The sequence below is a fragment of the Myotis davidii genome, unplaced genomic scaffold (assembly GCF_000327345.1).
Source record: "Myotis davidii unplaced genomic scaffold, ASM32734v1 scaffold425, whole genome shotgun sequence".
In the NCBI taxonomy this organism is placed as follows: Eukaryota; Metazoa; Chordata; class Mammalia; order Chiroptera; family Vespertilionidae; genus Myotis; species Myotis davidii.
This window is the reverse complement of record NW_006296413.1, coordinates 2,407,993-2,435,284: the sequence shown is the minus strand read 5'-3', so window position 1 is coordinate 2,435,284 and position 27,292 is coordinate 2,407,993. Positions and strand designations below refer to the sequence as shown.

Sequence of the window (27,292 nt, the reverse complement as noted above, 5' to 3'; positions counted from 1 at the left end):
AGAGAGGGAGAAAGAAAGGAAGAAACAGCGATATGAGAAAAACATCAATTGGTTGCCTTTGTATGTACCCCAATGGGGGATTGAACCTGCAACCTAGGTATGTGCCCCGATCAGGAATCAAACCCGTACCTTTTCAGTATACGGGACAAAGGTCCAACCACCTGAGCCACTCAGCCTAGGGCTTATCTACTCCTATACATGCTCCAGTCAAACCAAGCTACTTGCTTGCTTGTGATATCCTATCTCCCTGTCCCTACCTTGTTTTTCATCCTCTAAAGCCCATTTGCGATATTGTTTTACTAATCTCACATACTGAAGGAAACCTCTTTCCTGAATCCTCATAATTTTTTTCTCCCTACCCCTCTGGTATCTAAATGGATACAAGATAAAAGTTTAATTATGTTAGATTATAAGCTCCTTAAGGAAAAATTATGACTTCCCTGGCATACACAAAGCACAGTACCCATGTATATCATTGAGATTAACATTACTAGTTGTTTAAATTTATCATAAAGACAAAGCAGAATGTGCCCTGACTGGTGTGGCTCAGTTGGTTGAGTGTTGTCCCATGCACCGTGCGTGCGTTATTTCTTTCTCTCCCTCACCCTCTCTCTCGACAAAAAAATCAATAAAAACATATATTTTTTAAAAACTGCCTTACTCTAGGTCACTGCCTTAAACAAGTGTCTGTCTTTCAAAATTAATAATAATTTTTAAAAGACAAAGCAGCTGTAATAAAATTACTCCATTCTGTGGTGAAGTGCTGACACTTATCAGGATGGCGGTGGTCAGAACACAGTCAAAGAGGGGGAGCCAAGAAACAAGAATTTGCCGTAACTGGTAGCCCCACTTGTTCTGGTCATAAGAGAAAGGGGAAACAAGCTGTTCATGTTCCTTGAGACCATCCAGTTACCCTTGCTCTTACCACACAGTGCTCACCAGGTCCTTTTGTAATTAGCTTGGTTCCCTGTTCCTTGATGCTGGGAAAGGGGTTCCTTGGATAGTGGGCATAAATATTCAGTCAGTGGTAGGTATTACCAGAAGTCACCTGTAAGTTCTTTTGTCTTGTAGAATTGATAATTAGCCTACCAAAATTTCTTCTTTGAACTTGAAAGAGACAAAAATATCCCTGGTTGCTGTGGCTCAGTTGGTTGGGTGGTGCCAGGCACCATCCCAGGCACTGAAGAGTTGCTGGTTCGATTCTCCAGGGCACATGTCCTGGTTTTGGGCCCAACCCTCTGTCTGGGGCATGCAGGAGGCTGATGGTGTGTCAGTGTTTCTCTTTCGCCTTCTCCCTCTCTCAAAATTAATTTTAAAACCTTTAAAATAAAAGAGACAAAGGTATCTACTTAACATTAATAGTATGTAAAGCCACTTTTTTTATGTGCAAAGGTTTGAACATAGTGTGTAGAATGCTAAGGCACTATCTTCATACCATAGTTCAGATCCTTCTCTCAGAAGCCTTTGATTAAATGCTCATAGTATAGAATACCTCTTAGCACTTATCAAAATTGTGACTTTATATTTACTTGGATAATTATTTGATTGTTTCTCTTTTAGAGGTAAGCATCATTAAAGCCTGCTACAATGCCTTTTCTCACCATTTTATCTTGTGCTTAGTATAATGCCTGGTCCACAGTAGGTGCTTGACGGATTTTTTTTTCTGTGAATGTGTATATCTAACAGCTCTACATTCCACCCCATTCTGTATTCTTGGTAAGCTCCTAATAATTATCCTCCAAGGACCCAGATGTTGTTCTCTTCAGTTATATTCCCAAGGAACTTTTTATGCACTTCTTTTGTGGAACCAGTCACTTTGTGTTGTAGTTATCTGACTGTGAGTCTCTTCTTTAAAGTAAGGGACCATGTCTTCTTCAAGTGCTCCAAAAATATTTATTGAATTTAACAAAAATATGTTTGCACTTTTTAAAAATACATAACATAATGACTGAACCCTAACAATGGAAAGAACCTTAGGTTGATAATCAGGAAGTCTGTTAGTTATCTAAGCTTTATTTTATTCACCTGCAAGTTCTTTCTTAGCATAATAGTTTAAAACCATTGTTTTCAAAGGGTGTCCCTGACCATATCTGAGAACTTGTGAAAAATGAAGATTGTTGGGTTTTTCTCCAAACTTACTGAATCAGAAACTCTGGGAGTGGGACCCAGCAATCTGTGTCTCAACAACCCCATTAGGTAATTTTTTTTCTATTTTTTCCATTGATTTTTAGGGAGAATGAAGTGGAAAGAGAAACACTGATGTGAGAGAGACACATCGATTGGTTGCCCCCCACATGGCACAGACCAGGGCCGGGACCCTGCAAACCTAGGTGTGTGCCCTTGACCAGAATTGAATCCTGGACCCTTCAGTTGCAGGCAGATGCTCTATCCACTGGCCCAAACCAACTAGGGCACTATTTTTTTAAATACATTTTTATTGATTTCAGAGAGGAAAGGGGAGAGAGAGATAGAAACATAAATGAGAATCATTGACCGGCTGCTTTCTGCATGGCTCACACTGGGGATTGAGCCTGCAACCCAGGCATGTGCCCTGACCGGGAATTGAACCATGACCTCCTAGTTCATAGGTCTATGCTCAACCACTGAGCAACAATGGCCAGGCAGGTAATTCTGATAGATGGTCAAGTTTGAGAACTATTGAAATTAGTTTAGTAGTTTGTCTGTTTTTCTGTGTGTTAAAAAAATTAGAGTTAACTACTTTATACTTCATAGCTTAAGGTTATTTTTAAAATTTTTCTTTATGTGTGTTTCTTACCAGTTGAATTTGTGGACATTTTTTCCGAACTATTAATGATAGTTATATAGGCAAAATAGGCCTTTTTTGCTTGCCCAAGTCAAAGCTAATAATATAATACAGTGGAACTTCATTTCTCAAATTTGATTCATTCTGAAGGCTGTTCAAAAAAAGAGTCATTTTTCCCCCAATCCTATCCTGTATAATAAAAGCCTAATATGCAAATTGACTGAATGGCAGAATGACTGGTCTCTGTGACTCACACTGACCACCAGGGGGCAGACACTCAATGCAGGAACTGCCCCTAGGCCAGCCAAGGTGGGTGCGAGCTGGGGGCCCTCCCCACCCCCCCAACCCCCAGTCGCCCTACTAGTCACCCTGCAGAGGGAGGTGGGGGTGGGGCCAGCAAATGGGCAGTGCCAGGCCGGCAAAGGCGGGTACCAGCGGGGACTCCCTGAATTGCCCCGCCAGTCGCCCTGCCGAGGACGGGGGGCAGGGCCAGTGAGCGGGCGGCGCCAGACTGGCCAAAGTGGGTGTGAGTGGGGGGCCCTAATCACCCTGCTGGTTGTTCCACAGATCAGCCCTGATTGCCGGCCAGACCTAGGGACCCTACCTGTGCACAACTTTTGTGCACTGGGCCTCTAGTTAGAAATAATGTAGCCCTGGCTACATTATTTTGATCAGTGTATAGATTGTTGGCCTGTGGACTGAAGGGTCCCAGGTCTGATTCTGGTCAAGGGCATAATGCCTCGGTTGCAGGCTCCTCCCCTGCCTAGGCCCTGCTCAGGGGCATGCAGAAGGCAACCAATCAATGTGTTTCTCTCTCTCCCACTCTCAAAAAAATCAATAGGAAAATATCCTTGGGTGAGGAATAAAAAAAAAGAAAAAGAAATAATGTAAATTGACTTAATCTGTTCCAGACCCCCAAATGAGTCCTTGTTTTAACCTTTTTATGTACAATACATGTCTGTTGTACTGTTTAATCTCTAAATGAACCCCTTAGAAACAAAAAGAGCATGAAATGTAAATGAAAATTTAACAAAAGGGAAAGGAAATGTATAGTAAAAATAAATTTTACAATAATTATAAGCAGCAATAAAAACACACAAAAATATTCATACCACAATATCCTGAGATTTTGACAGTGGTAAACTGACTCACATTCGCACATTCTCTCCTTTGTCACCTGCAAAATGAATGTCTCATCATACAGGTGTCAGCATGAAGGGGTTGACAGGTTGAGAAACTTATTGTTTGAGATGGGAGAGGTTCGAGAAACGAGGTTCCACTATACTTACCCACTTAGCTTTTTAAGCTCTTTCTCAGTTTATACCTCTCTGTTTGTAATTTTTACTCCATGTTATCTTCTGTATCTTTATGAAAATACTAGAGGCCCCGGTGCATGAATTCATGTGTGGGTGGGGTCTGGCCCACCCCAAACAGGCTGATGGGACCAGGCCAGCAGGGGGGAAGGGCTGCAGACGGTTGGGGTTGGGGGTCGATCAGAGGTGGGGGCAGTCTGGGGGAGGGGCTGCGGTCACTTGGCTGGCCAGCCCCACCCCCTGGTCGAACTCCCAGGAGAGGGGGACAATTTGCATATTAGCCTTTTATTATATAGAACTAGGAACTGTTCCAAACATTGTGTTGTGGGTACAAACATCTTTAGACATCCATTTGTGTCTGTCCCTTATTTCTTTATATTTATTCTTTAATTCTTCCAGATTCTATTAATTTAAAAATTTTGTAGAGAAGCCTTGTTAAAGGTGTTTATAATTCTAAATACGTTTCTTGAATTTTTCCCTTTATTGCATCCATGTGGCTGTTGTAATCACACATTTGGGAAAGCCCCTGCTGGTACTTGTGCCATCCTGTGTCAAGTTGGAACTTGGAGGGACTCTGAGTTACCAGCCATAAGCCAAGGAGCCCCACTGTGTAAAAGTAGAATAGGAATTTCTAGCATCATGGTCAAGTGTCAAGTAGTGGTGGTGGTTTTAGACCTGGGAAGGCATCACATCTCTAGCCCTCTCAGCCTTTTCTGTGTTCGAACAACTTTCTCTCATTTTTCATAGATTCAGAGTTTTCTGACCAACTAACTACACCTCCTTAATTTGATGAGAGACGTAGTTTTAAGACACATCTGAAAACAGAAAAATGTTGGCTCCAATTTCACAATCTTGTTCTGTAATAATCATTGAATGACTTATGTATGCCTACCCATATTAATCAAATTCATTGGCTTCTACTAAAGCTTGAATGGGAATAGAATAGCAAGCTGACACATGTCCATTTGAATCAAAATCTGTTCACTTCACAGGCATTTGATAGGTTCATTGGCACAGGAATTTAAACTGCACTGGCTTAGGTGTGAAATAATCTCTTCCATTTCTGAAAAGGAGATATTTCTTTGGGCATAATGTTTTGTTAAATGCTATTAAATTCTAAAAGTAGTTTACTGGCTAGTTGAACTATGGAATTAATTTGATACTAACAAGACTCATATTGAAACTGTAATTAAATACAGAAGCAATGCAAAGGACTTGAGTTCCTTTAAGTGTTGTTTTTGTGTTTTTTGGTTTTTTGGGCTGGTGTCGCTTCCACTGGGATGTCTTTATCCTTTTTATCATAATCACTTTCTCATTTATGTTGATAAGCTTGTCTGCAGTTAGTTCCTCTGATATATATAACTCCATTCATTTTCTATTCACATTTCATTTTCAGCATTTTCACTTTTTTTTTTAAACAGGCGTGTTTTTTTTTTTTATTAAATATATTTTTATTGATTTCAGAGAGGGAGGGGGAGAGAGAGAGAAACATCAATGATGAGAGAGAATCACTGATCAGCTGCCTCCTGCATGCCCCGCACTGGGCATCAAGCCTGCAACCCAGGCATATGCCCTTGACTGGAATCAAACCTGAGACCCTTCAGTCCGCAGGCTGATGCTCTCCACTGAGCCAAGCCAACTAGGGCTCACTTTTTATTTCTTTGCTTCATTTTTATCTTTGTAGGTCATTTCCCTCTTTTGATTATCCTTTTTTTTTAATATAAAATATCATGTAGTTTATCACTGTGAGACTAGGAGGCAATATTCTACGTCTTATTGTTTGTAAGTGAACTCATCACCAACAGACTTTGAAAGAAGTGGTATGATTGGTCACTGATCATGATGCACACCTCTTATTTATAGAATGTTTTGTGGACTGAGAAACAAACAATAAAGTTTGTACTTTATTCAACTACTCACAGTTCATATACAATGGTAAATGAAATTTGAAATGTATTGTTAGGAGATTGATGTTATTTAACTCAACTGTGTTAACTGAAATGTATATTGGGACCATGCAAAGCAAGTACTACCAGTATAAAGAGTGTAAGAATGAGCACAAATGCTTTCATTTTTTTTTTCATTTTAAGTTTTTAATGGAAGTTGTATATAATATTACTTTATTCCTGCATCTTCTCAATTGTTTCTTCCTTGTATTTTCCTTTTCCTTTCCTACTTGGCGAGATTTGGCTTTATGTTCAAGAATCTTTTTGTGGTCTTTGTCCAGGTTTACTCTAGTGATAACCCCTTGCTGGGGTGAATGCCCACATGAACAGTTGTCCCATTAGCTTTCTCCCGTTGCACTCGTTCAGTGTAGATGACGTATTTCTTCCTGTAAACCTGGACTACTTTGCCAATTTGCTGCCCTTTGTAATGTCCTTGAACAACCTGAACCTCGTCATACTTTCGGGTGGGCATGGACCGAACATTGTACTTCTGTCTCAGCTCTTTGGAAAGAGGAGACAACGTGATCTTCCTTCGAATGTGGGAAAGTGCATTGAAATGCCTTTTACGGTTCTTGCTCCGGTCAGATGTCACAAAGGGGTTGAACTTCATTTTGACCGCTGGCACTCCTACGATGGCCGCAGAGGGAAGAGCAATGCTTTGATTTTATAATGTTAGAAGATTAATTCCTTGTAGGAAGATTAATGTCATTGTAGTTTACTGATCTGTAGCTCTGGTTCATATGTAGGATCAGATGAAGACATACTGTCTATAGTAATAAAAGCGTAACATGCTAATTAGACCGGACAACCTTCTGGATGAAGCCGGGCTGCAGCCACGGGATTGAGGCAGCCACCGTGGCTGAGAGGGATCGCAACTGCAAAGGCCTGCTCTTGCATGAATTTTGTGCATCGGGCCCCAGTGTATGTATATAAAGGACCTTTGTTAGCCATGACACATTATAGAGAACAATTATGTAGTATGATAGGGCAAGCAACATGACCAGCTCTAATATGCCAGGCAGTATTTTATTTTACTTTTTAATTATGTTTTTAATGATTTTGTCTTATTTGTAGTTTTATTGATTTTAGAGAGCGGAAGGGACAGAGAGAAAGAAACATCAGTAAGAGCCTGGCTGGTGTGACTCAGTGGTTGAGCATCGTCCTATGAACCAAGAGGTCACGGTTTGATTCCTGGTTGGGGCACATGCCTGAGTTACGGGCTCAATTCCCAATAGGGGACATGTAGGAGGCAGCCGATTGATGATTCTCTCTCATCATTGGTATTTTTATCTCTCTCTTCTTCTCCCTTCCTCTCTCTGAAATCAATAAAAACATAGTAAAAAAAAAAACACAAACCAATGTGAGAGAGGAACATCCATCTTTTTGCCTCCCCACCTGACCGGGGACTGAACTCATAACCTGGGCATGTGCCCTGACTGGGAATCGAACTGGCAACCTTTTGGTGCACAGGACAGCACTCAACCAACTGAGCCATGCCAGCTAGGGTGCCAGGCAGTATTATACTTTACATACAGTAGATATATCATTGGATATTTATAACAATCTCTGAAATTGGTGGTACTTCATACAACCTCATTTTATAGATGAGGAAACTGAGGCTTACAGTTTATATAAGCTTAGTAAGTAGCTGATCCAGGATTCAGACTTAGGTCTGTTTAGCTCCAAACCCATACTCATTTTACTACATTTTTTGTGATGGTTGTTAGGAGTCTTCTCAGAGGCCCTTTGATAGTGGCTAAATTGAAATTAAAAAATGAAAAAGGAGCATTTTAGATATACTTAAGTGATTAAATTCAGGTTTAACATTTTGGCAAAAAGACTACTATTCATATTTATTGCATCATACCAGAAGATAGTGTTAGGTTGTCTCATTCTTGGTGATGCTAGGCTTGATCACTTTATTAAGTGTGTGACTGTTAGATCTTTCCTATAATATATTTTTCCTTAGTAATTAGAAAGTAATTTATGGGATGGTACTTTGAGATTTCCCCAACAACTCTTCATTACTCATCCACCTATTTTTTCTTTTAATTCTCACCAAGGATATTTTTTCCATTGATTTTTATTTTTATTTATATTTTTTAGAGAGAGTGGAAGGGAGGAGGGGGAAGAGAGAGAGAGAAACATCAATGTGGGAGAGACACATTGATTGGTTGCCTCCGGTACATGCCCCAATTAGGGGGAACATCCCTGCAACTCAGGTACGTGCCCTTGACCAGAATTGAATCCGGGACCCTTCAGTCTGTGGGCTGACTCTCTATCTATTGAGCCAAACTGAGTAGGACATAGCTTTTAAAGGTTTTGACATTTTTTATATAGTTAAGTCATGAGGTCATCATTTGTAAGGAAAGGTAGAACTGGGAATAGAGTTTGGAAAAGAAACTTGAAACCACGTGTAGTATGAAATGAAGCTACCAAATACAAAATGAGCAATATCGAAACTGTGGATGAAAATAAACATTTATTCTCATTTTTTGCTGCAGAAAATGTTTCAATTTAATATTGGTTATTAACTATATTGGCATGGTCCCCTCCTCCTCATTTTAGTGTGTTTTATGTAGTTATTCCTTAACTAGAGGTTTAAAGTGTTTTATAAAAGTATTTATAGTTGCATAGCTTTCTGATCTCATTTGGGATCATGTTAATATGTTTGAAACTCCGTCAGAACCGGGCTGGAGGACTAAAGTTAATTTGTAGTACTAACAGTAAAGATTTCCTGAACTCAGGTATAAATAGCAGAAAAGCTATGCAAGATGGAAGTTGAAACAGAATTCAGATTTATGAGAATGTCTACAGTGTAAGTCCAAAGTATGTGATCAAGTTCAAAACAATGTTGTTGTGGAAGATTTGATATGTGAGAGTATAAATAAGCCTTGATTGTATTTCATTCAGGCTTAACCACATCTTCTGTACCATCCTGGGAAAGGGTAGGTTAAAAGATATCCCTTTCACTGGATTTCAGGAGTCAGTGAACCTTGCTAAACCTTATTAAAGAAAGAAGGAAAGGAAAATTCAAGGATCAAGGGCTTCCCCAGAGACTGTGTAGTCCCAGACATTAAAGATTCTTTTCTTTTTTAATTGATTTCAGAGAGGAAGGGAGAGGGAGAGAGAGATAGATACATCGATGATGAAAGAGAATCATTGATTGGCTGCCTCCTGCACGCTCCCCACTGGGGGTCCAGCACGCAACCTGGGCATGTGCCCTGACCTCCTGATTCATAGGTCGATGCTCAACCACTGCACCACACTGGCCGGGTGACAAAAGATTCTTGTAGCAAGACTTCTAGCTTATCTTCTAGTGGTAAACTAATCTAGTACACACCTGTCAGTTGATTAACTTAGAGTCTTTACTAGATCACTTATAATTGGTGCAAGTAATTGTCACTATTGCTGCCCTTTAAGAAAATTATGGTCTTTTTGGCAGATAAAACTCAAACCATAGGTGTTTTTTTGTTTTTGTTTTTTTTTTTACTTTATCAGAAACAAATAATCCATATCCTAAAGTGCAATCCAGCTGAAATTGTCTATTATACTTTGCTTAGAACTAAGCAAAAGAGCTGAGGTAGGGGCCAGTGGCACATGGCTTGGCACTACAATTCAGTTTAAATCTCTTTTTTAAAAATTTTATTTACTTTTCCCCCTCACTATCTACTTTAAGACTTTCAATAGGTTTGGGATGTTACACCATGTTCAGCATGGCAATAAGTCAATCAGGAAATGCCCCAAATGTTTATACTTCTGGCAAACAGATAAGCAGATTTTTTTTTTCTGGAGCTTTTTACTAGTAATAATGACAAACATTAAAAAGTATTTTCTTCTTGCTTCTGAAATTCCCTGTATGTTTGCCTTAGTGTGGTCTTGGGAGTCCCAGGTTCCAACATTTATGTGACCTTGAATGGGACACATCTTAACCTCTCTGAGTCTCATTTTACTCATTTCTAAATTGGGATAATAATGATGCCTACTTTTTTAAGGTTGTTTGAGGATTTAATGGGCTAATAAATATAGACTGCTTTGCAAACAATGAACTTTCAATAAATGGTATCTAATTTTCAAAACTTAATAAGTATATAACAGCTAGTTCTGCATATTCCATTCTGACTGGTTTTAATTATACAAATAAAATATGAATGCATTATTGTATAAAATTAAAGTTTTGCAGATAAGGCTAAAGAGTTTCTTAACTGCTGTAATCTCAATTCCTTCCCCAGAAGTAACCATTTTATCAATTTATATATCCTTCCATGTCTTTTTTGGTCTTTAAAGTACAAAAATACACACATGTATATATATATTTTTACTTCATATATCAAGAATAAATGAAGTGATTTTGTAAATATTACAATTGTCAGTTATTAGGATCTATATTTTATAGGCTCAATAATCAGAGGATAACTCAGCAATTTGTTATTTAGTGTCAGATCTTGGGCCAAATTATAGAATTCTTTATAACTCTAGAAAGTTTTAATCAAAGGAAAATAGCCAGGAGAAATAAGAAGCATAGTTTTAGCCATTTAGCTCAGAAATATACAGTTGCTTTTCTAGCCAATAAATAGGTCAGAATTTATGACATTTAGTGTCTCTCAGTTTGCCTTAAGTTCCACAACAAGAGGTTAAAGTTACTGTTTGTTAGTCTGACAAATAAGAAATGTTTCTTTTGCCAAACCGGTTTGGCTCAGTGGATAGGGCGTCAGCCTGCGGACTCAAGGGTCCCGGGTTCAATTCCGGTCAAGGGCATGTACCTTGGTTGCGGGCACATCCCCAGTGGGAGGTGTGCAGGAGGCTGCTGGTCGGTGTTTCTCTCTCATCGATGTTTCTAACTCTCTCTCCCTCTCCCTTCCTCTCTGTAAAAAATCAATAAAAAAATATATTTAAAAAATAAAAATTAAAAAAAAAGAAAGAAATGTTTCTTTTTCTCAAAAATGTGAAAAGATTGCCACCATCCTTTTGGGGCAAGGGAGGTATTTGGGGGAGGGTAGTAGGAAAGAATAATTAAAACTATTTGCATATTATTGATCCTCAAGTATATTTAAATTATTTCTGTACTTGCCAATGGTATTTTGTTTTTAAATTGTTTTTTAATCCTAACAGAAAGATATGTTTGTTCTCTTAATTGATTTTTAGAGAGGAAGTGGGAAAGAGAGAGAGAAATGATGTGAGAGAGAAACATCGATCAGTTGCCTCCCATTCATGTCCCAACTGGAGATCAAACCCACAACCTAGGTATGTGGCCTGACCAGGAATGGAACCTACAACCTTTTTGTTGCACAGAATGATGCTAGAACCAACTGAACCCCCAGCCAGGGCACCTATGATATTTTTGTTTATAACATGAACTTTGGGTAGTGGATTCCAGGCCACTTGAAGAAGATTGATCATGAAGTGATGTTTCTCCTAAAGCCACTTGTTATGACAGAATTTTCTTTTTAAGTAAAGGAATATCAAGAGAAAGAGGCCATAATTACTTGTAGCGGGGATCTAAGAGTTGGAGAATTTGACATTATCTTTCTTCTCTTGGGAATTAGAGGTCAGTTGGGCAAAATTATAGGAGAGGGGTTAGTAGACACAGGAAAATGCTAACGTAAAGTAGTGCTAGTTCTAACAATTTTGAGAGTGATATACAGTGGAGCAATATATTCAGGTCCTCTTTTATCCCAATATTCAGACTTAACCTGGTAATGAAAGCCAAAGGACAAAACTCCCAAACTCTGTGTGTGTTTGTGGGGAGGTCTGTGGTAAAGCCCCCACTCTCTGCCTATAATAGGGATGGAATAACCACCTTTGTTGGAGGATATCATGGAGGATATCAGAGCTTGGTTTGAGTTTAGTTTGTAAGTCATACCTTAGTAAATGCTTGTTTGGCTGATTATCTTATGAAAGTATAGAGAAATTCCAGCATATGTTGCCTTGGGCGATTCATGTAGAGGGATGGGCAAGAGTCAGTTTGCAGTTGTTTGTATGGAAAATAATACAAGAATTAACCCTGTTTTGTATACTCACAACTCCTGCTTTTGCCCTCTGCTGTACATAGATTTAAGTAGCTTTCTTGATAGCTCATTTTCTAAGCTTTACTTTTGTTGCTTCTTCTAAGATTTAGATTGTCCTGTCCAGTATAGTAAGCCTCAAGCCACAAATGAGACTAAATTGAGATGTGAGTACAAAATACATACTGAATATTGAAGATTTAATATGAAAAAAGAATGTAAAACACTCGGATAATGGTGCATGGGATGACGTTCAACCAACTGAACTACACTGGCCAGGATGGGGAAAATTTATTTTATTTTATTGATGATTCTCTCTCATCATTGATGTTTCTATCCCTCTCTTTGTCTTTTGCTCTTGGCATTTTAATTATGATGTGTCTTGGATTGATGATTCTCTCTCATCATTGATGTTTCTATCCCTCTCTTTGTCTTTTGCTCTTGGCATTTTAATTATGATGTGTCTTGGATTGATGATTCTCTCTCATCATTGATGTTTCTATCCCTCTCTTTGTCTTTTGCTCTTGGCATTTTAATTATGATGTGTCTTGGATTGATGATTCTCTCTCATCATTGATGTTTCTATCCCTCTCTTTGTCTTTTGCTCTTGGCATTTTAATTATGATGTGTCTTGGTGTGGTCCTCTTTGGATTCCTTTTGTTAGGAGTTCTCTGCGCTTCCTGGACTTGTAAGTCTATTTCTTTCACCAGGTAGGGGAAGTTTTCTGTCCTTATTTCTTCAAATAGGTTTTCAATATCTTGATCTCTCTCTTCTTCTGACACCCGCATAATTTGGATGTTGGTATGCTTGAAGTTGTCCCAGAGGCTCCTTACACTATCTTCATATTTTTGGATTCTTTTTTCTTTTTTTCCTTCCGGTTGGGTGATTTTTGCTTCTTTGTATTTCAAATCTTTGACTTGATTCTTGCGATCCTCTAGTCTGCTGTTGGAACTCTGTATAATATTCTTTATTTCAGTCAGTGTATGCTTAATTTCTAGTTGGTCCTTGTTCATATCTTCAAGGGTCTGACTAGATTTCTTGAGGGTCTCACTAAATTTATCAGCGGTTTCTAGAAAATAATTGAAAAACCTTATAAGTTTGGTTTTGAACTCTATATTCAGTAGTTTGCTTTCCTCCATTTCTGTCATTTGTGATCTGTTTCTTTGTCTCCACATTTTTTATGCTTCCCTGTGTTGATAGAGTGGCTTTGTGTGCTAGGTGTCCTATAGGGCCCAGTGGCTCAGCCTCCCCAATTACCTGAGGTGGACAGTCTTGGTGCACCCCTTTGGGGGCTTTGTGCACAGTCTTGTTGTAGTTAAGCCTTGATTGTTGTAGGTATCACTAGGAGGAATTGACTTCCAGGCCAATTGGCTGTGAGAATTAGCCGTGTCTACAGTGGGAGAACTTCTGTGCTGGAGACACCCTGCTGGGGCAAGACTTGCTTCAGTGGGGCTTTGGTGCTCACTGAGGCTGCCCCCTGAGTGCCTCCTTATGGATCTGAGGAGTTGTAATCTGGATGGTCCCACTCTGACCACTGGGTACACTGGCTCTTGGATCCCTAAGAAGGTGCTAATTTAGCCTCTGCCTGAGGCTACCCAGCAGGAGTTATGGAGAGATCTGCAGATTCCTCTTCTTTGTTTGGGATTGGGAGGTGCCCAGATGAGGCCCAATTGTGAAGCAATGCAAGCTGCAGTGGGGCCTTGGGCCTTCTTTTGGAAGTTCTGGATCTCTCTGACCCAGCTGCAGTTTGTTAGGTAATTTTCAGATTGCAAAGGGCCAGGCCTTTCATATGCAAAAGCCTCTGTGCACAGCTTGGGTGGGGCGGGGTCTCAGGGAATCAACAGGGCGGAGCAACAGCTATGGCAGATCCTCAGTCCTGCTCTAAGAGCCCCCATGTCTCAGGGTCCCAGTAATGCTGCAGGCACCTCTGAGAGAAAGCCGCCCTTGAGCTCCGACCGATGCCAGACAGTCCAGTTTCTCCCCGTATGCGTCTGGGTCCCCAGAGACTAGCCCAGAACTAGAGTTCAAAGCAGTCGGGAGCTTGAGACTCCCTCCCGATTGAAAAAGACAACCATGTCCTCAGTTGCCAGCCCTTTCCTCGTGTGCCACCGTACCTCTGCACTTTACTTCTGCACCTCCTCTGAGTCTCAGTGTGCTTTTCTCTTTCCTTCTAGTTGTAGAGTTTCCACTCAGCCAGCCTTCCTGTGGTTCTGGATGATGTCCGTTTTGTCTTTTAGTTGTATTTTTCAAGTGGTTGTGCGAGGCAGCAATTTCCAGTGTTTACCTATGCCACCATCCTGGTTTCTCCTATTTTTAAACTTAATTTTATGTCAGTGGGAATTCACTGAATTTAATCCACATATATTTATGAAAAAGGTGCCCCCAAACTTTTTCACCCATGACATGGGACATGAAAATCTAGTTTTTTGGCTTCTTATACCATTTCCAGCAAAGAGGCTCTGTAAAAAACTTTTCTTAGGTAGTGAAATAAGATAGATCAGAATCTTAGAGAAAATCTGAGATGATTAATCTTGGTAAAAATATATTGGCAATTTAATCTCTACAGAAAGTTTGAAATAATTTGATTACAAATGTAGAGAATGAAAAAACATTTGAATAGCATAGACAATAAATGATGTCTTTCCAGACACTTTGTTATGTAAAATTGTCTTTGGTTAGAAATAGCAATATTTTTATTTCAACCAGAATAGCTGAATGACTAATAAAATAAGTTGTCAATAAAAGTTAGAATTGAAATCAGGAATGTTAGAATGTTAAATAATGGCATAACTAGAAATGTAGTGTCCCTTAGCAAACATCAGAAACTTCCTGCCTTGGGGAAGAGCCTTTGCTTTAGGGTTAAAGTAGGTCTCTGCTTTTAGGGTTTCACCTGTAGTAGATTGTGTTATTACCTACTGATTACAGGTTATTGTGAGGATTGAGTATGTTTTTAAAGCACCTAGAGATTTGCTATAGATACTTACTTTTCCCAAGGTTTACATTAAGACAGAGGGGTGAGGGGACCCTTATCCTTGACAGCGTTAAAACTGACACAAATAATTTTCACATCAGTGTTGACTTCCCAGTTGCAACAATCAAAAAGAAAATAAGAATTCAAATTAATTTTTCTGTCATCGTTAAGAAATGGGCATAGCTTGGCTGGAAAAAGAGCCTTCCCTATATTGTTACACTCTACAAACTGAGAGTACAAATGGGAGGACTCCTCTTGATATAAGATAAAACCATCAGGCCGGAGTGGCTCAATGGTTGAGTGTTGACCTATGAACGAGGAGGTCACAGTTCGATTCCAGGTCAGGACACATTTCCCATTGCGGGCTCGATCCCCAGTAGGGGGCATGCAGAAGGTGGCAGCTGATCAATGATTCTCTCATCATTGATGTTTCTATCCCTCTCCTCTCTGAAAGCAATAAAAATATATATACATTTTTTAAAAATCAAGAAAATAATGTAAAAAGGGAGGAAGAATAGGGGAACTTCTGGCTACCATATTAGAAATGTTGTGGTAATTAGGGTGAATATGTTGTCACTGAAGAAGAAAAATAAAATAAAATAAAAAAAAACTTGTAGTGCAAATGAATGCTTTTTAAAACTGATTATTTTGGGAAACTACATTTATTCTGATGGTAATGCCTTTATTGTATGACATGCTTGGAAATCGTCTTTTGGAGTTCCCTTCAAAGACACATATGGCCGTAACCGGTTTGGCTCAGTGGATAGAGCATCAGCCTGCGGACTGAAAGGTCCCAGGTTCGATTCCGGTCAAGGGCATGTACCTTGGTTGCGGGCACATCCCCAGTAGGGGGTGTGCAGGAGGCAGCTGATCGATGTTTCTCTCTCATCAATGTTTCTAACTCTCTATATCTTTCCCTTCCTCTCTGTAAAAAATCAATAAAATATATATTTAAAAAAAAAAAAGACACATATGGAATAAGGTGAAGAAGAAAACTGAGTGTTGTTCTTTCCAAAAAAAAAAAAAAACCCCATGTAAGAAATTGTCAGTGAAAATACACTCCTCTACGCCCAAATAAATATACCTAAAAATATTTTGAGCAGAGATGGCATTATTGGAGTAAGTGAAAGTTCTATTAAAATTAATCTCCTTTTTTTTTGCGGGGGGCGGTGGAGGCTTTTGAGCTGTGGCTTATGGAAAAGATAGCAGATATTCCTCAGTGTTTCTGTCTAAGTTTCTAAGTTGAATCTTGCTCTTCTTAGGTGTTTAACAGTGTATTTTGTTTTCTTTAATTTTTATTTCTTATGATTCATTTCTGTTCATTCAAGAGATCTTCCTCCAATGTCTCATTGTCTTAGATATTTATGCAAAATCAGATGCTATGTAATCAATTTTAGATTATCAATATCTAACTTTAAGTTCCAATTTTAGTTGTTTTTAGCACATTGTAGGGTATGACTACTTTATCCTGTATGGCACCTGCCACTCCCACACCAGTTGTCCCTTGTGTATGTATTCAAGAATAGCAAATGTCATCATTGGCTAAAGTAAAATATACTAAAAGATAAGTTTGCAGCATAAGCAAGAAAAATAACAGCTTATGAGATACAATTCACATACCATAAAATTCACCCATTTAAAATATATAATTTACTGGTTCTAAGTATATTTACAGAGTTGTGTAAATATTACCACTACCTAATTTCAGAACATTTTCATAACTCTTGAAAGAAATCCATACCATTAATGGTCACTTCTTTGATTTTTAAGTATTTTTGTTGTTGTTGATTTTAGAGAGGAAGGGAGAGGGAGAGAGAGATTGAAACATCAGTGAAGAGAGAGAATCATTTGATCGGCTGCCTCCTGCACGCCCCCTACTAGGAATGGACCCCGTAACCCGGGTATGTGCCCTTGACCAGAATCAAACCTGGGACCTTTCAGTCCACAGGCTGACGCTCTATCCACTGAAGAAAACCAGCTAGGGCAGTGGTCACTTCTTTTTGTTTTTAATTTATAGAGTGATATCCTATAAATAAGAAAACCATCTAGCAAATTCTGATCCAAAATGTGGTTTTACCATAAAATTTCAGGTAGTTCAGGGAAGGTAAAGCAATTCAAAGCGTGGAAGTCCTGGCTGGTGTGGCTCAGTTGGTTGGAATGTTGTCACATACATCAAAGGTCACTGGTTCGATTCCTGTTGCGGGTTTGCTCCCCAATTGGAGAGCATATGGGAGGCAACTGATCAATGTTTCTCTTTCACATTGATGTTTTTCTCTCTCTTTCTCTCTCTCTCAAATCAATTTAAATAAAATTTTTTTTAAAAAAGAGTTGTAAAAAGAAAGAAAATGGGGGAAACCTAATTAATCTAAGTTTCCCTTAGAAAACTGTCTTTCAAGTGAAATGTAATTGTTCCAATAAATGCTGAATGATTATTATAGAAACCATATGGATTATCACATGATCTATAATAATAAAAGCGTAATATACTAATTACACTGGACAGCCAAATGACCTTCCAGATATCATTCCATATGTCCGTCTGGACAAAGCTGCTGTGGCAGGGGCCAAGGCAGAGGTGTGGTTAGGGGTGATCAGGCAGGCAGGCCAGTGGTTAGGGATGATGAGGCAGGCAGGCAGAGGGGTTCGGGGTGATGAGGCAGGCAGGCAGAGTGGTTAGGGGCGATCAGGCAGGCGAGCGGTTAGGAGCCAGCAGTCCCGGATTGCGAGAGGGATGTTCGATTGCCAGTTTAGGCCCAATCCCACAGGGATCCGGCAGTCGGACATCCCCCAAGGAGTCCTGGATTGCATTAGGGTGCAGGTGAGGTTGAGGGCCCCGTGTGCTGCCCCCAACACACACACAAATTTTGTGCACTGGGCCTCTAGTACTTAAATAATTATAAAGAAAATAAAACTGGCCGAAACCGGTTTGGCTCAGTGGATAGAGCGTCGGCCTGTGGACTGAAAGGTCCCAGGTTCGATTCCGGTCGGGGGCGTGTACCTGGGTTGCAGGCACATCCCCAGTGGGAGATGTGCAGGAGGCAGCTGGTCGATGTTTCTCTCTCATCGATGTTTCTAACTCTCTATCTCTCTCCCTTTCTCTCTGTAAAAAATCAATAAAATATATTTTAAAAAAAGAAAATAAAACTGTCCATTAAGACAGTAATTAGGTAATATTTTTACAGGTAAAGTTAAGCAAAAGGTTTTAGAAATTCTTAGAATGGTTCACTTAAAAAACAAATTCAGCAGTTGTGTATTACGTAATTACAGGTTGTTGTTTTTCTGTGAAAACCACATACAATATTAAATATTGGTGTGTAATACTTAACTATATAGGCTGCTATACCAAAGGAAGATGCCTTTCTCAATAGCAAAATAACAAATGTAAAACTGCAGAGCATTGAAAGGAAGCCCACCATTATTCCCTCTGATTTAAATCAACTGTCAAGAAGAAATCTTTTTTTTCTATTTATTTTATTTAATATTGGCTAATAAAATTACAACTCTATAATATATCATCAAGAAGAAAAATCTCACTGGTCACTTCCTTTCTCTCTGTCTTCCCACCCCCTGGCAACCACTAATCTACTTTCTATCTCTATGGATTTGCCTATTCTGGACATTTTATGTAAATAATATTATATAATATGTGGTCTTTTATGTTTGGCTTCTTTCATTTAATATAGTGTTTTCAAGACTCTTCTATGTTGTGTTGTAGCACTTATCAATACTTCATTTATTTCTATGGCCAAATATTCCATTATGTAAACACCTGAGGCCCGGTGCACGAAATTCGTGCATGGAAAGGGTCCCTAAGTCTGGCCGGCAATCAGGGCCAATCAGAGCCTTCCTTCCCTTGGCTGCTGGCTGCCTGCTGGGGCCTTCCTTCGTTCCGCACCTCCCCCTTGTGGTCAGCGCACGTCATAGCGAGCAATCCAACTCCTGATCAGTCAAACTCCCAAGGGGACAATTTGCATATTAGCCTTTTATTATATAGGACATCACATTTTGTTAGCCCATTCATCATCTGTTGAAATTTGGCTTGCTACCTTTTGGCTATTATGAATGTTGCCATGAACATTTGTGTACAAATTTTTGTATGGACTTCATTTAAATTTTTTTATATCCTATATAATAAAAGGCTAATATGCAAATCAACCAAACGGCAGAATGACAGGTACACACACACACACACAAACACACACACCTCAGAGTAGAATTGCTAGAAGTGCCGAACTATTTTCTAAAGTGGTTGTACCATTTTAGATTGAATTCATCAATGTATGAGGGTTTCAGTTTCTCCACATTCTTGCCAACACTTGTTATTGTCCATCTTTTTTATAATAGTCATCCTAGTGGGTGTGAAGTGGTATCTCATTGTGATTTTAATTTGCACTTCTCCTAATGACTAATGATATTGAGCATTTTCATGTGCTCATTGGCATTTGTATATCTTCTTTGGGAAGACATCCTTAAAGTAAATATTGGAGGTTACTGTTTAGAATGCTGTTGTTTAGATTAACTTTATTCCTTCATCTGATGTTAGAGTTTTTGCTTCATTAATTAAAACGTTGTACTCTATTATTGAAGGTATTGTAGATACAGCTTTCCCCTCTGAAAAAATTATATCTTGTATCCTGGCCTGAAATGTTCATAAAGACAATTTGTTCCCCCTCTGATAAGCAATGATTGACAAGTAAAATGTTTAGTAGACCTTTTTGGTCAAATTTTTATTGTAATTTTATATCTCTAGGCTGAAAGAGTTAGCAGAGGGAACATAACACAAATAGGGGACCCAGTGGCTCATTAAAACTTTGTTTTATTCCATACATTCTCAGAAAACACTCACCTTTCATTAAGAGAAAGATCTTAAGGCAAGGAATACTGATGTTTGACATAGCAACTGAAGTTAAAAGTAGCACTTTGTCCATATGTGTAGCGAAAACTGACCACTTTTAGATAGGCATGAAAAAGTACATGATTTCATCCTAATGTCCCTCTCTCCCCAGCGTGGTACCATGCGACGACGTTATGAAGATGATGGCATTTCAGATGATGAAATTGAAGGGAAAAGAACTTTTGACTTGGAAGAGAAACTTCACACCAACAAATATAATGCAAATTTTGTTACTTTTATGGAGGGAAAAGGTTAGTATTATTTTGATTCAGACCTGTAGTCTCTTGATGTAGGAAGTTTAAATTCTGGGAACTGTAGTAAGCATCTATGCAGCCAGAATATACCTGTTGATGCTATGGAGCTATTTATCTTTATTTTCTTTTTTTACACAGTACCACTCACACACTACCATCCCAAATCCTCCCACCCTGTGAGTCATTTCTTTGCTATATTAGAAGAAGCAAGCATTTACTAGGGCAGGAATGTTGTTAGAATTTTTCTCTAAAAGTCTCTTCCTTCTTTTTCTCCCTTTCCTTGGTTTGGGTTTAATTATAAGTCCTATACTATAATAAAAGCTTAATATGCAAATCAACTAAATGGCAGAACGACCAGTCGCCATGGCACACACTGACCACCGGGGGAAGACGCTCAACATAGGAGCTTCCCCTAGCCTGCAGGCCCTGACTGGTGGCAGCGGGGGGCTGGGCCAGCGAGTGAGTGGCGCCAGGCCAGCCAAGGCGTGTGCCAGCGGGGGGCTCCCCAATCACCCCACCAGTTGCCCTATAGATTGGCCCTGATCGCTGGCCAGGCCTAGGGGCCCTACCCATGCACAAATTTCGTGCGCCGGGCCTCTAGTAGTACCATAAAAGCCCTTTTATGCATATTCTTCCCACCAAAACTGAGATGTGTGATTCCGTGTGTACCATGCAGCTTTGCTTCTTGGCAAACCAACAGGAATGTAGTGGACAGGATTACATTTTTTGTCTATTAGAAAGGATGATGTCCGGCTGGCGTGGCTCAATGGTTGAGTGTCAACCTATGAACCAGGAGGTCACAGTTCGATTTCTGGTCAGGCCACATGCCTGGATTGTGGGCTTGATCCCTATTGTGGGGCATGTAGGAGGCAGCCAACAATGATTCTTTCTCAACATTGATGTTTCTCTCTCTCTCTCCCACTGCCTTTCCTCTCTGAAATCAATTAAAATGTCTATTTTTTAAAAAAGAGGAAGGATGATGATAATTTCTGCCTAGGATTTATGAGATGACTCGTTAATAGAGCTACCCCCTATTGATTAAATTTTTAATTTACCCTGGAAATACAGACTTAGCAAATCCCTGAATCCTGCTTCTCAGTTATCTTTTTCCAGCTATACCTCTTGCCATCCTAACAATTATTTTCCTTTGGTGACAGATTTTAATGTGGAATATATCCAGCGGGGTGGCTTAAGAGACCCTCTGATTTTCAAGAATTCTGATGGACTTGGAATAAAGTAAGTGTTGTTGGCCTGATTGGATATGGTTGAGAAATGGCCATATTACACATAGAGCTATAGACAGTGCAGTATTGATAATATTTCTCATTTAGTTTTAAAAGGGTGTATATTTCTTTTTTTACAAATGATTGTTAAAGGTAAATGAGAAAATAAAGTTGAGATAAGACAATCAAGTCATTTATATTTAAAATATATTTTCAGCTCAAATAAGAAAATTGATGTGTCTCAACTGGAGAGTTCTTAGTACTTTAAGAAAAACTTCACACTGTTCTAGCCAGTGTGGCTAAGTTGGTTGGGCATCATGTTATGCACCAAAAGGTTATTGGTTCAATTTCCGTCAGGGCATGTGCCCCGGTTGTGGGCTCGATCCCTGATACGGTGTGTGCAAGAGGCAGCCAATGGATGTTTCACTCTCATATCAGTGTTTCTCTCTCTCCCCCTCTCCGTTTCTCCCTCTCTAAAAACAAAAACAAAACTGATTTAAAAATATAAAATCACATCGGCCTTGGGCATGCGTAGCCCTCCTCCACATAAAATAATCTTAAAACAAAAAAAAAGATAGCTCAACTGGCATGGCTCATTGCTTGAGCATTGATCTATGAACCAGGAAATCAAGGTATGATTCCTGGTCAAGGGCACATGCCTGGGTTGCAGGCTCCATCCCCAGTAGCGGGTGTGCAGGAGGCAGCCAGTCAATGAATCTCTCTCATCATTGATGTTTCTATCTCTCTCCCTCTTTCTTCCTCTTTGAAATCAATAAAAACATATTTTTTTTCTTAAAGTTAGAGTGTTAAAAAGAAAGAAAAGAAAAACACCGACTAAAGAAGTTATGCTTCCCACTTAAGTTATGCTTATTGGTGTTTGTTTCATAGGATGCCAGATCCAGACTTCACTGTGAATGATGTCAAAATGTGTGTGGGTAAGTATTAAGCATGTGGCCTTTGTGTCTTTGAGGCAGAGATTTTACACTTAGGACTGAGTCCTAAATCTCTGAGATTTGAGAAGGTTTAGGAGCATTGAAGTATGTATTGGATTGAAGTAGTTTCTTGATTAGAAACTATAATTCAGCAACTGAGAATTTTCTCGGAGTTACTAAGTTGCTTTGTTTAGCACTCATTTGAGGTAAAACATTTGAACCCGATATTTCTTTCCTACCTGCCATTTTTATCTCTGTGCATCCCTCTCCCACTCCCCACCACTTTCTCTCCTGAAGATCCTGCCTTCCAGGGCAACCTCCCCTGGAAAGTGAAATTTTATATCTATGAGCCAAGAATGAAGCTTCATTCATATGTGATTTTCTTTTTTCCCCCCCTAAAAGCAGTAGAGAAATTTCCAGGAAATTTTTGCCAATGCTACATTTGTTAACTAGGCCAAGGTTTGAAACTTTGTAAACTGAGTAGATACATTAAAATTTTTCTTCACCAGTGACTGGTTAACTTAAGTCTTTAATCTGATTTATGTTTTATTGTATTCAAAATTAGTAAAAAGAAAGCAAATTAGAACAATCTAGTTAAAGAAGAACACCTCCTATGGTCAGTAAAGGTTCAAGTCCATTTTCTGCAGACCATTGCTGTTCAGTGAGACAGTACTGAATTCAGAGATGGTCACTCTCCTATGCACGATAAGGCAGTAAAGTAGATTAAAATCTTTTAGAAAGGTTTCCAACAGGACATGAAACAAAAGTTGTTTGATGTTTTTCTTCTACCACTAAATTTCATCTACGCTGAAGCTGCACTGAAATCTCTTGCTTTGGAAATTAAATATTGCAGTACTATCTCTTGGCCACTTGAGGGCCCTTTTTAGACAGCTGGATAAATTTCTGTTTATCCTACTAGGTCAGTGGTCGGCAAACTGCCGCTCGCGAGCCACATGTGACTCTTTGGCCCCTTGAGTGTGGCTCTTCCACAAATACCACGTGCAGGCCCGCATGTACAGTGCGATTGAAACTTCGTGGCCCATGCGCAGAAGTCGGTTTTCAGCCTGGGCGAGTCTATTTTGAAGAAGTACTGTTGATATTTGGCTCTGTTGACTAATGAGTTTGCCGACCACTGTAAAAGTCAAAGATAGCCCCAGTAGAGGAAAGTTCTCTCATTCCCTGTATTTTTTACTCCCTCGGTGATTCTACATTAGATTCCACTTATCTGCCTGTCACTATGTATTTCCTAGTACCTAGCATATTCTCTGGAGTATGTAGGTCAGGGGTCCTCAAACTACGGCCCGTGAGCCACATGCAAATACAAATACTGTATTTGTTCCCGTTTTGTTTTTTTACTTCAAAATAAGATATGTGCAGTGTGCATAGGAATTTGTTCATAGGTTTTTTTTTTAAACTATAGTCCGGCCCTCCAACGGTCTGAGGGACAGTGAACTGTCCCCCTGTTTAAAAAGTTTGAGGACCCCTGATGTAGGTACTCAGTAAACCTGTTGAGTAAAATGCTTTTCTGTTATTACTCTTTTCAAAGTAGGGCTCTCTCAAGAGGCATCAGAAAGACCTACTTGAGTACTTATCAGCCCATCACTTGACTTCTTTTCCTAATGGACCTCCAGAGCAGTAATTCCTTAGATCAGTGGTTCTCAACCTTGGCTGCACATTAGAATCACCTGGGAATCTTTTTTAAAATCCTGATTTTTGGGCCTCATCCTCCGGAAATTCTGTTTCTTTATTATGGGGTGGGGCCACTACATTAGTAACAAAGAAACAGAATTTCCGGAGGATGAGACCCAGAAATCAGGATTTTAAAAAGATTCCCAGGTGATTCTAATGTGCAGCCAAGGTTGAGAACCACTGCCTTAGATCTTTTAAGTTAATGGACTACCACAGCTTTTCTCTATGGGTCAAGCATTCTTATGGGTTTGTGGGCCACAAATGACCTGTATCGGAATCACCTATGTTAAAAATATAAACTTCAGGATCTCATCATAGACTTATCCAAATGTAATGAGCTATACAGTGGGGCCTTGACTTACGAGTGTCCTGACTTACGAGTGTCCCGACTAACGAGTTTTTTGAGATACCAGCTGTCTCTTGGCCGATTTTTTGCATTGAGTTGATAGAGTAATTTGAGTTAACAAGCTCCTTAACGAGCTCAATCTTGGAACGAATTAAACTCGTAAGTCAAGGCCCCACTGTACAAATAAAAGGACTCATTCAATCACTAGTCTCCTTTTGGATTTCTTATCACTTTCTTACCATTTTTTAAATATTTATTGCTAATAATGATCTTTGGAAACTTTTATTTTCCAGATAGACCTGTGAATAGTCACAGATATCTTTGCTGTGATTTAAAATAAAGCTGTGATGCCCTGGCCGTGTGGCTCAGTTAGTTGGAGTGTCATCCCATACACCAAAAAGATTCTGGATTCGATTCCTGGTCAGGGCATATGGGAGGCATATGATGTTTCTTTCTCACATCAATGTTTCTCCCCCCTCCACCCCCACCCCCTTTCTTTTTCTCCCTTTCTCTCTCTCAAAAAATCAATAAAATCATATCCTTGAGTGAGGATTAAAAATAAAATAAAGCAGTGATTATATCTAATCTAATAGACCTGTGGTCGGCAAACTGCAGCTCAAGAGCCACATGCGGCTCTTTGGCCCCTTGAGTGTGGCTCTTCCACAAAATACCACGTGCGGGCGCGCACGTACAGTGCGATTGAAACTTCGTGGCCCATGCGCAGAAGTCAGTTTTCGGCCTGGGCGAGTCTATTTCGAAGAAGTATTATTGATATTTGGCTCTGTTGACTAATGAGTTTGCTGACCACTGGAATAGACTTTCAGAAATTTCAACTGATACCTAACTTTATGTCCAGGTTGTTTGAAGTCTAGGTGGTTGGGTTTTTGTTTTTGTTTTGGGTTTTATAATTTAATATATTTTAATAGCAGACTTATAGGAACAGCATAGAAGACAGACATTAAAAATATGTACTTGCAGCCCTAACCGGTTTGGCTCAGTGGATAGAGCATCGGCCTGCGGACTCAAGGGTCCCAGGTTCGATTCTGGTCAAGGGCATGTACCTTGGTTGCGGGCACATCCCCAGTGGGGGGTGTGCAGGAGGCAGCTGATTGATGTTTCTCTCTCATCGATGTTTCTAACTCTCTATCCCTCTCCCTTCCTCTCTGTAAAAAATCAATAAAATGTATTTTAAAAATAAAATGTACTTGCATATGAGACAACTCAGAAAGTATAGCGAATGGATGGAATCTACTGTGTGACAAAAGTGCTACAAACACCATTGAGTTCCATCAGTAAGAAATTTACTTGTTTCTTAAAAAATCCAAATGCTGACATTGTTCAGAAAATTTGAACAGGTTTATTTATAATTGTTATAAAGTTGAACTGCTGAAACTTGTTTACTGAAACATTTTGATTTGCATGAATGCTTTGTATCCCTGCATTTATATTTTAAAAATTCACAAATGAAATTGGAAAAACTGCCAAAACTGATTTCTGTCCCCTCTTTTCCACTTGCAATCATATACTTAAGAGGATAGTTGGGGGCGGTTTTCTCTTGGATAACTAACGATCGTCAAAATGCAATGAACGGACTATTAGTGATTACAAGAATCCATTATCACTACCAGTATATGTACTATGGCTTAATCCAGTCTTCTTTTATACTTAAGTGGAATGTTACATCTCTAGTATCAGTTCATGTCCCAAAAAGAAGAAAATCATTCTATGGTGTAAAAATTTTGTGATGGGATATATTGGTTGAGAGTATGGACTCTGGCAGAACTGTCCAGGTTTAAATCCCAACTCTACTAACTACTAGCTGTGTAACCTTGGACAATGTTACTTAAGTGTAAAGTGCTTAAAACATAGTATGTGCTCAATTAATGTTAGCTATTACTATGTCATTTTTTAAAATTTTCATCTGAGGATATTTTCCCATTGATTTTTAGAGAGAGTGGAAGAGAGAGGGAAAGGCAAAAAGAAATATCGATGTGAGAGAAACACATCGATTGGTTGCTTCCTGCTCAAGCCCCAATCAGGGCCTGGGCCTGGGAGGAGCCTGCAACTGAGGTAGGTGCCCTTGACCCGAATCGAACCCAGAACCTTTTGGTCCACAGGCCTGTGTTCTATCCATTAAACCACAGTGCTAGGGCACTATGCCATTATTTTATCTAAGTGCTCTTGTGGCATTAACAGTGGAACTGCTTTTGCTTTGATTTACATTCTTGAAGGAAAACAGTCACTTTTTAATCAGAGGCCCGGTGCACAAATTTGTGCACGGGGCCGATCAGGGCCAGGCCGGTGGGGGGTAGCAGCCATGGGAAGTTGACTGGTCAGCCCCACCCCTGATTGAAGGCGGGGGGCTGGGCAGGTCAGAGGGGGTTCCGCAGGAGGTTGGTCGGCTGGCCCCACCCCCGATCAGGCTGGTTGGCCCACCGCAGTGGGCATCATAGTGACTGGTCGTTCCGGCTGTTCTGGCGTTCCAGTGTCTGGCTTTTTATTTTATTTTATTTATTTTTTAAATATCTTTTTATTGATGTCAGAGAGGAAGGGAGGAGAGAGAGAGAGAAACATCAGTGATGAGAGAGAATCATTGATGGGTTGCCTCCCGCACACCCTCCATTGCTAATTGAGCCTGAAACCTGGGCATACGCCCTTAGCCAGAATCGAACCTGGGATCCTTCATTCTGCAGACTGACGCTCTATCCACTGAGCCAAACCAGCTAGGGCTGGCTTTTTATATATATACTAGAGGCCCGGTGCACAAAAATTTGTGAACTCGGTGGGGAGGGGGGTCCCTCAGCCTGGCCTGTGCCCTCTCGCAGTCTGGGGCCCCTCGGGAGATAATGACCTGCTAGCTTAGGCCTGCTCCCGGGTGGCAGAGGGCAGGCCCAATCCCTAGGTGCAGCCCCTGGTTGGGCTCAGAGCAGGGCCGATTGGGGAGTTGGGGCCAAT

The 27,292-nt window shown here is 39.8% G+C and overlaps 1 protein-coding gene and 1 pseudogene across 6 annotated transcripts in view; one reads left to right on the top strand and one right to left on the bottom strand.

Annotated features, from left to right (window-relative positions):
• Window positions 1-27,292, top strand: part of KDM2A (lysine (K)-specific demethylase 2A) — an 86,386-nt gene that overhangs the window by 16,551 nt on the left and 42,543 nt on the right. For 4 of the 6 annotated variants that reach the window (XM_006771514.2, XM_006771512.2, XM_006771513.2 and 1 more), the window contains 3 exons: window positions 20,006-20,144; window positions 21,305-21,383; window positions 22,259-22,305. In XM_006771514.2, coding sequence (XP_006771577.1) covers window positions 20,006-20,144; window positions 21,305-21,383; window positions 22,259-22,305 — 265 coding nt within the window. Of the gene's footprint in view, window positions 1-2,073; window positions 2,197-11,399; window positions 11,572-20,005; window positions 20,145-21,304; window positions 21,384-22,258; window positions 22,306-27,292 lie in introns of those variants that run through there. The other 2 variants (XM_015569025.1, XM_015569027.1) reach the window with 2 other exon arrangements.
• On the bottom strand, window positions 6,198-6,674 carry LOC107184347 (annotated as a pseudogene).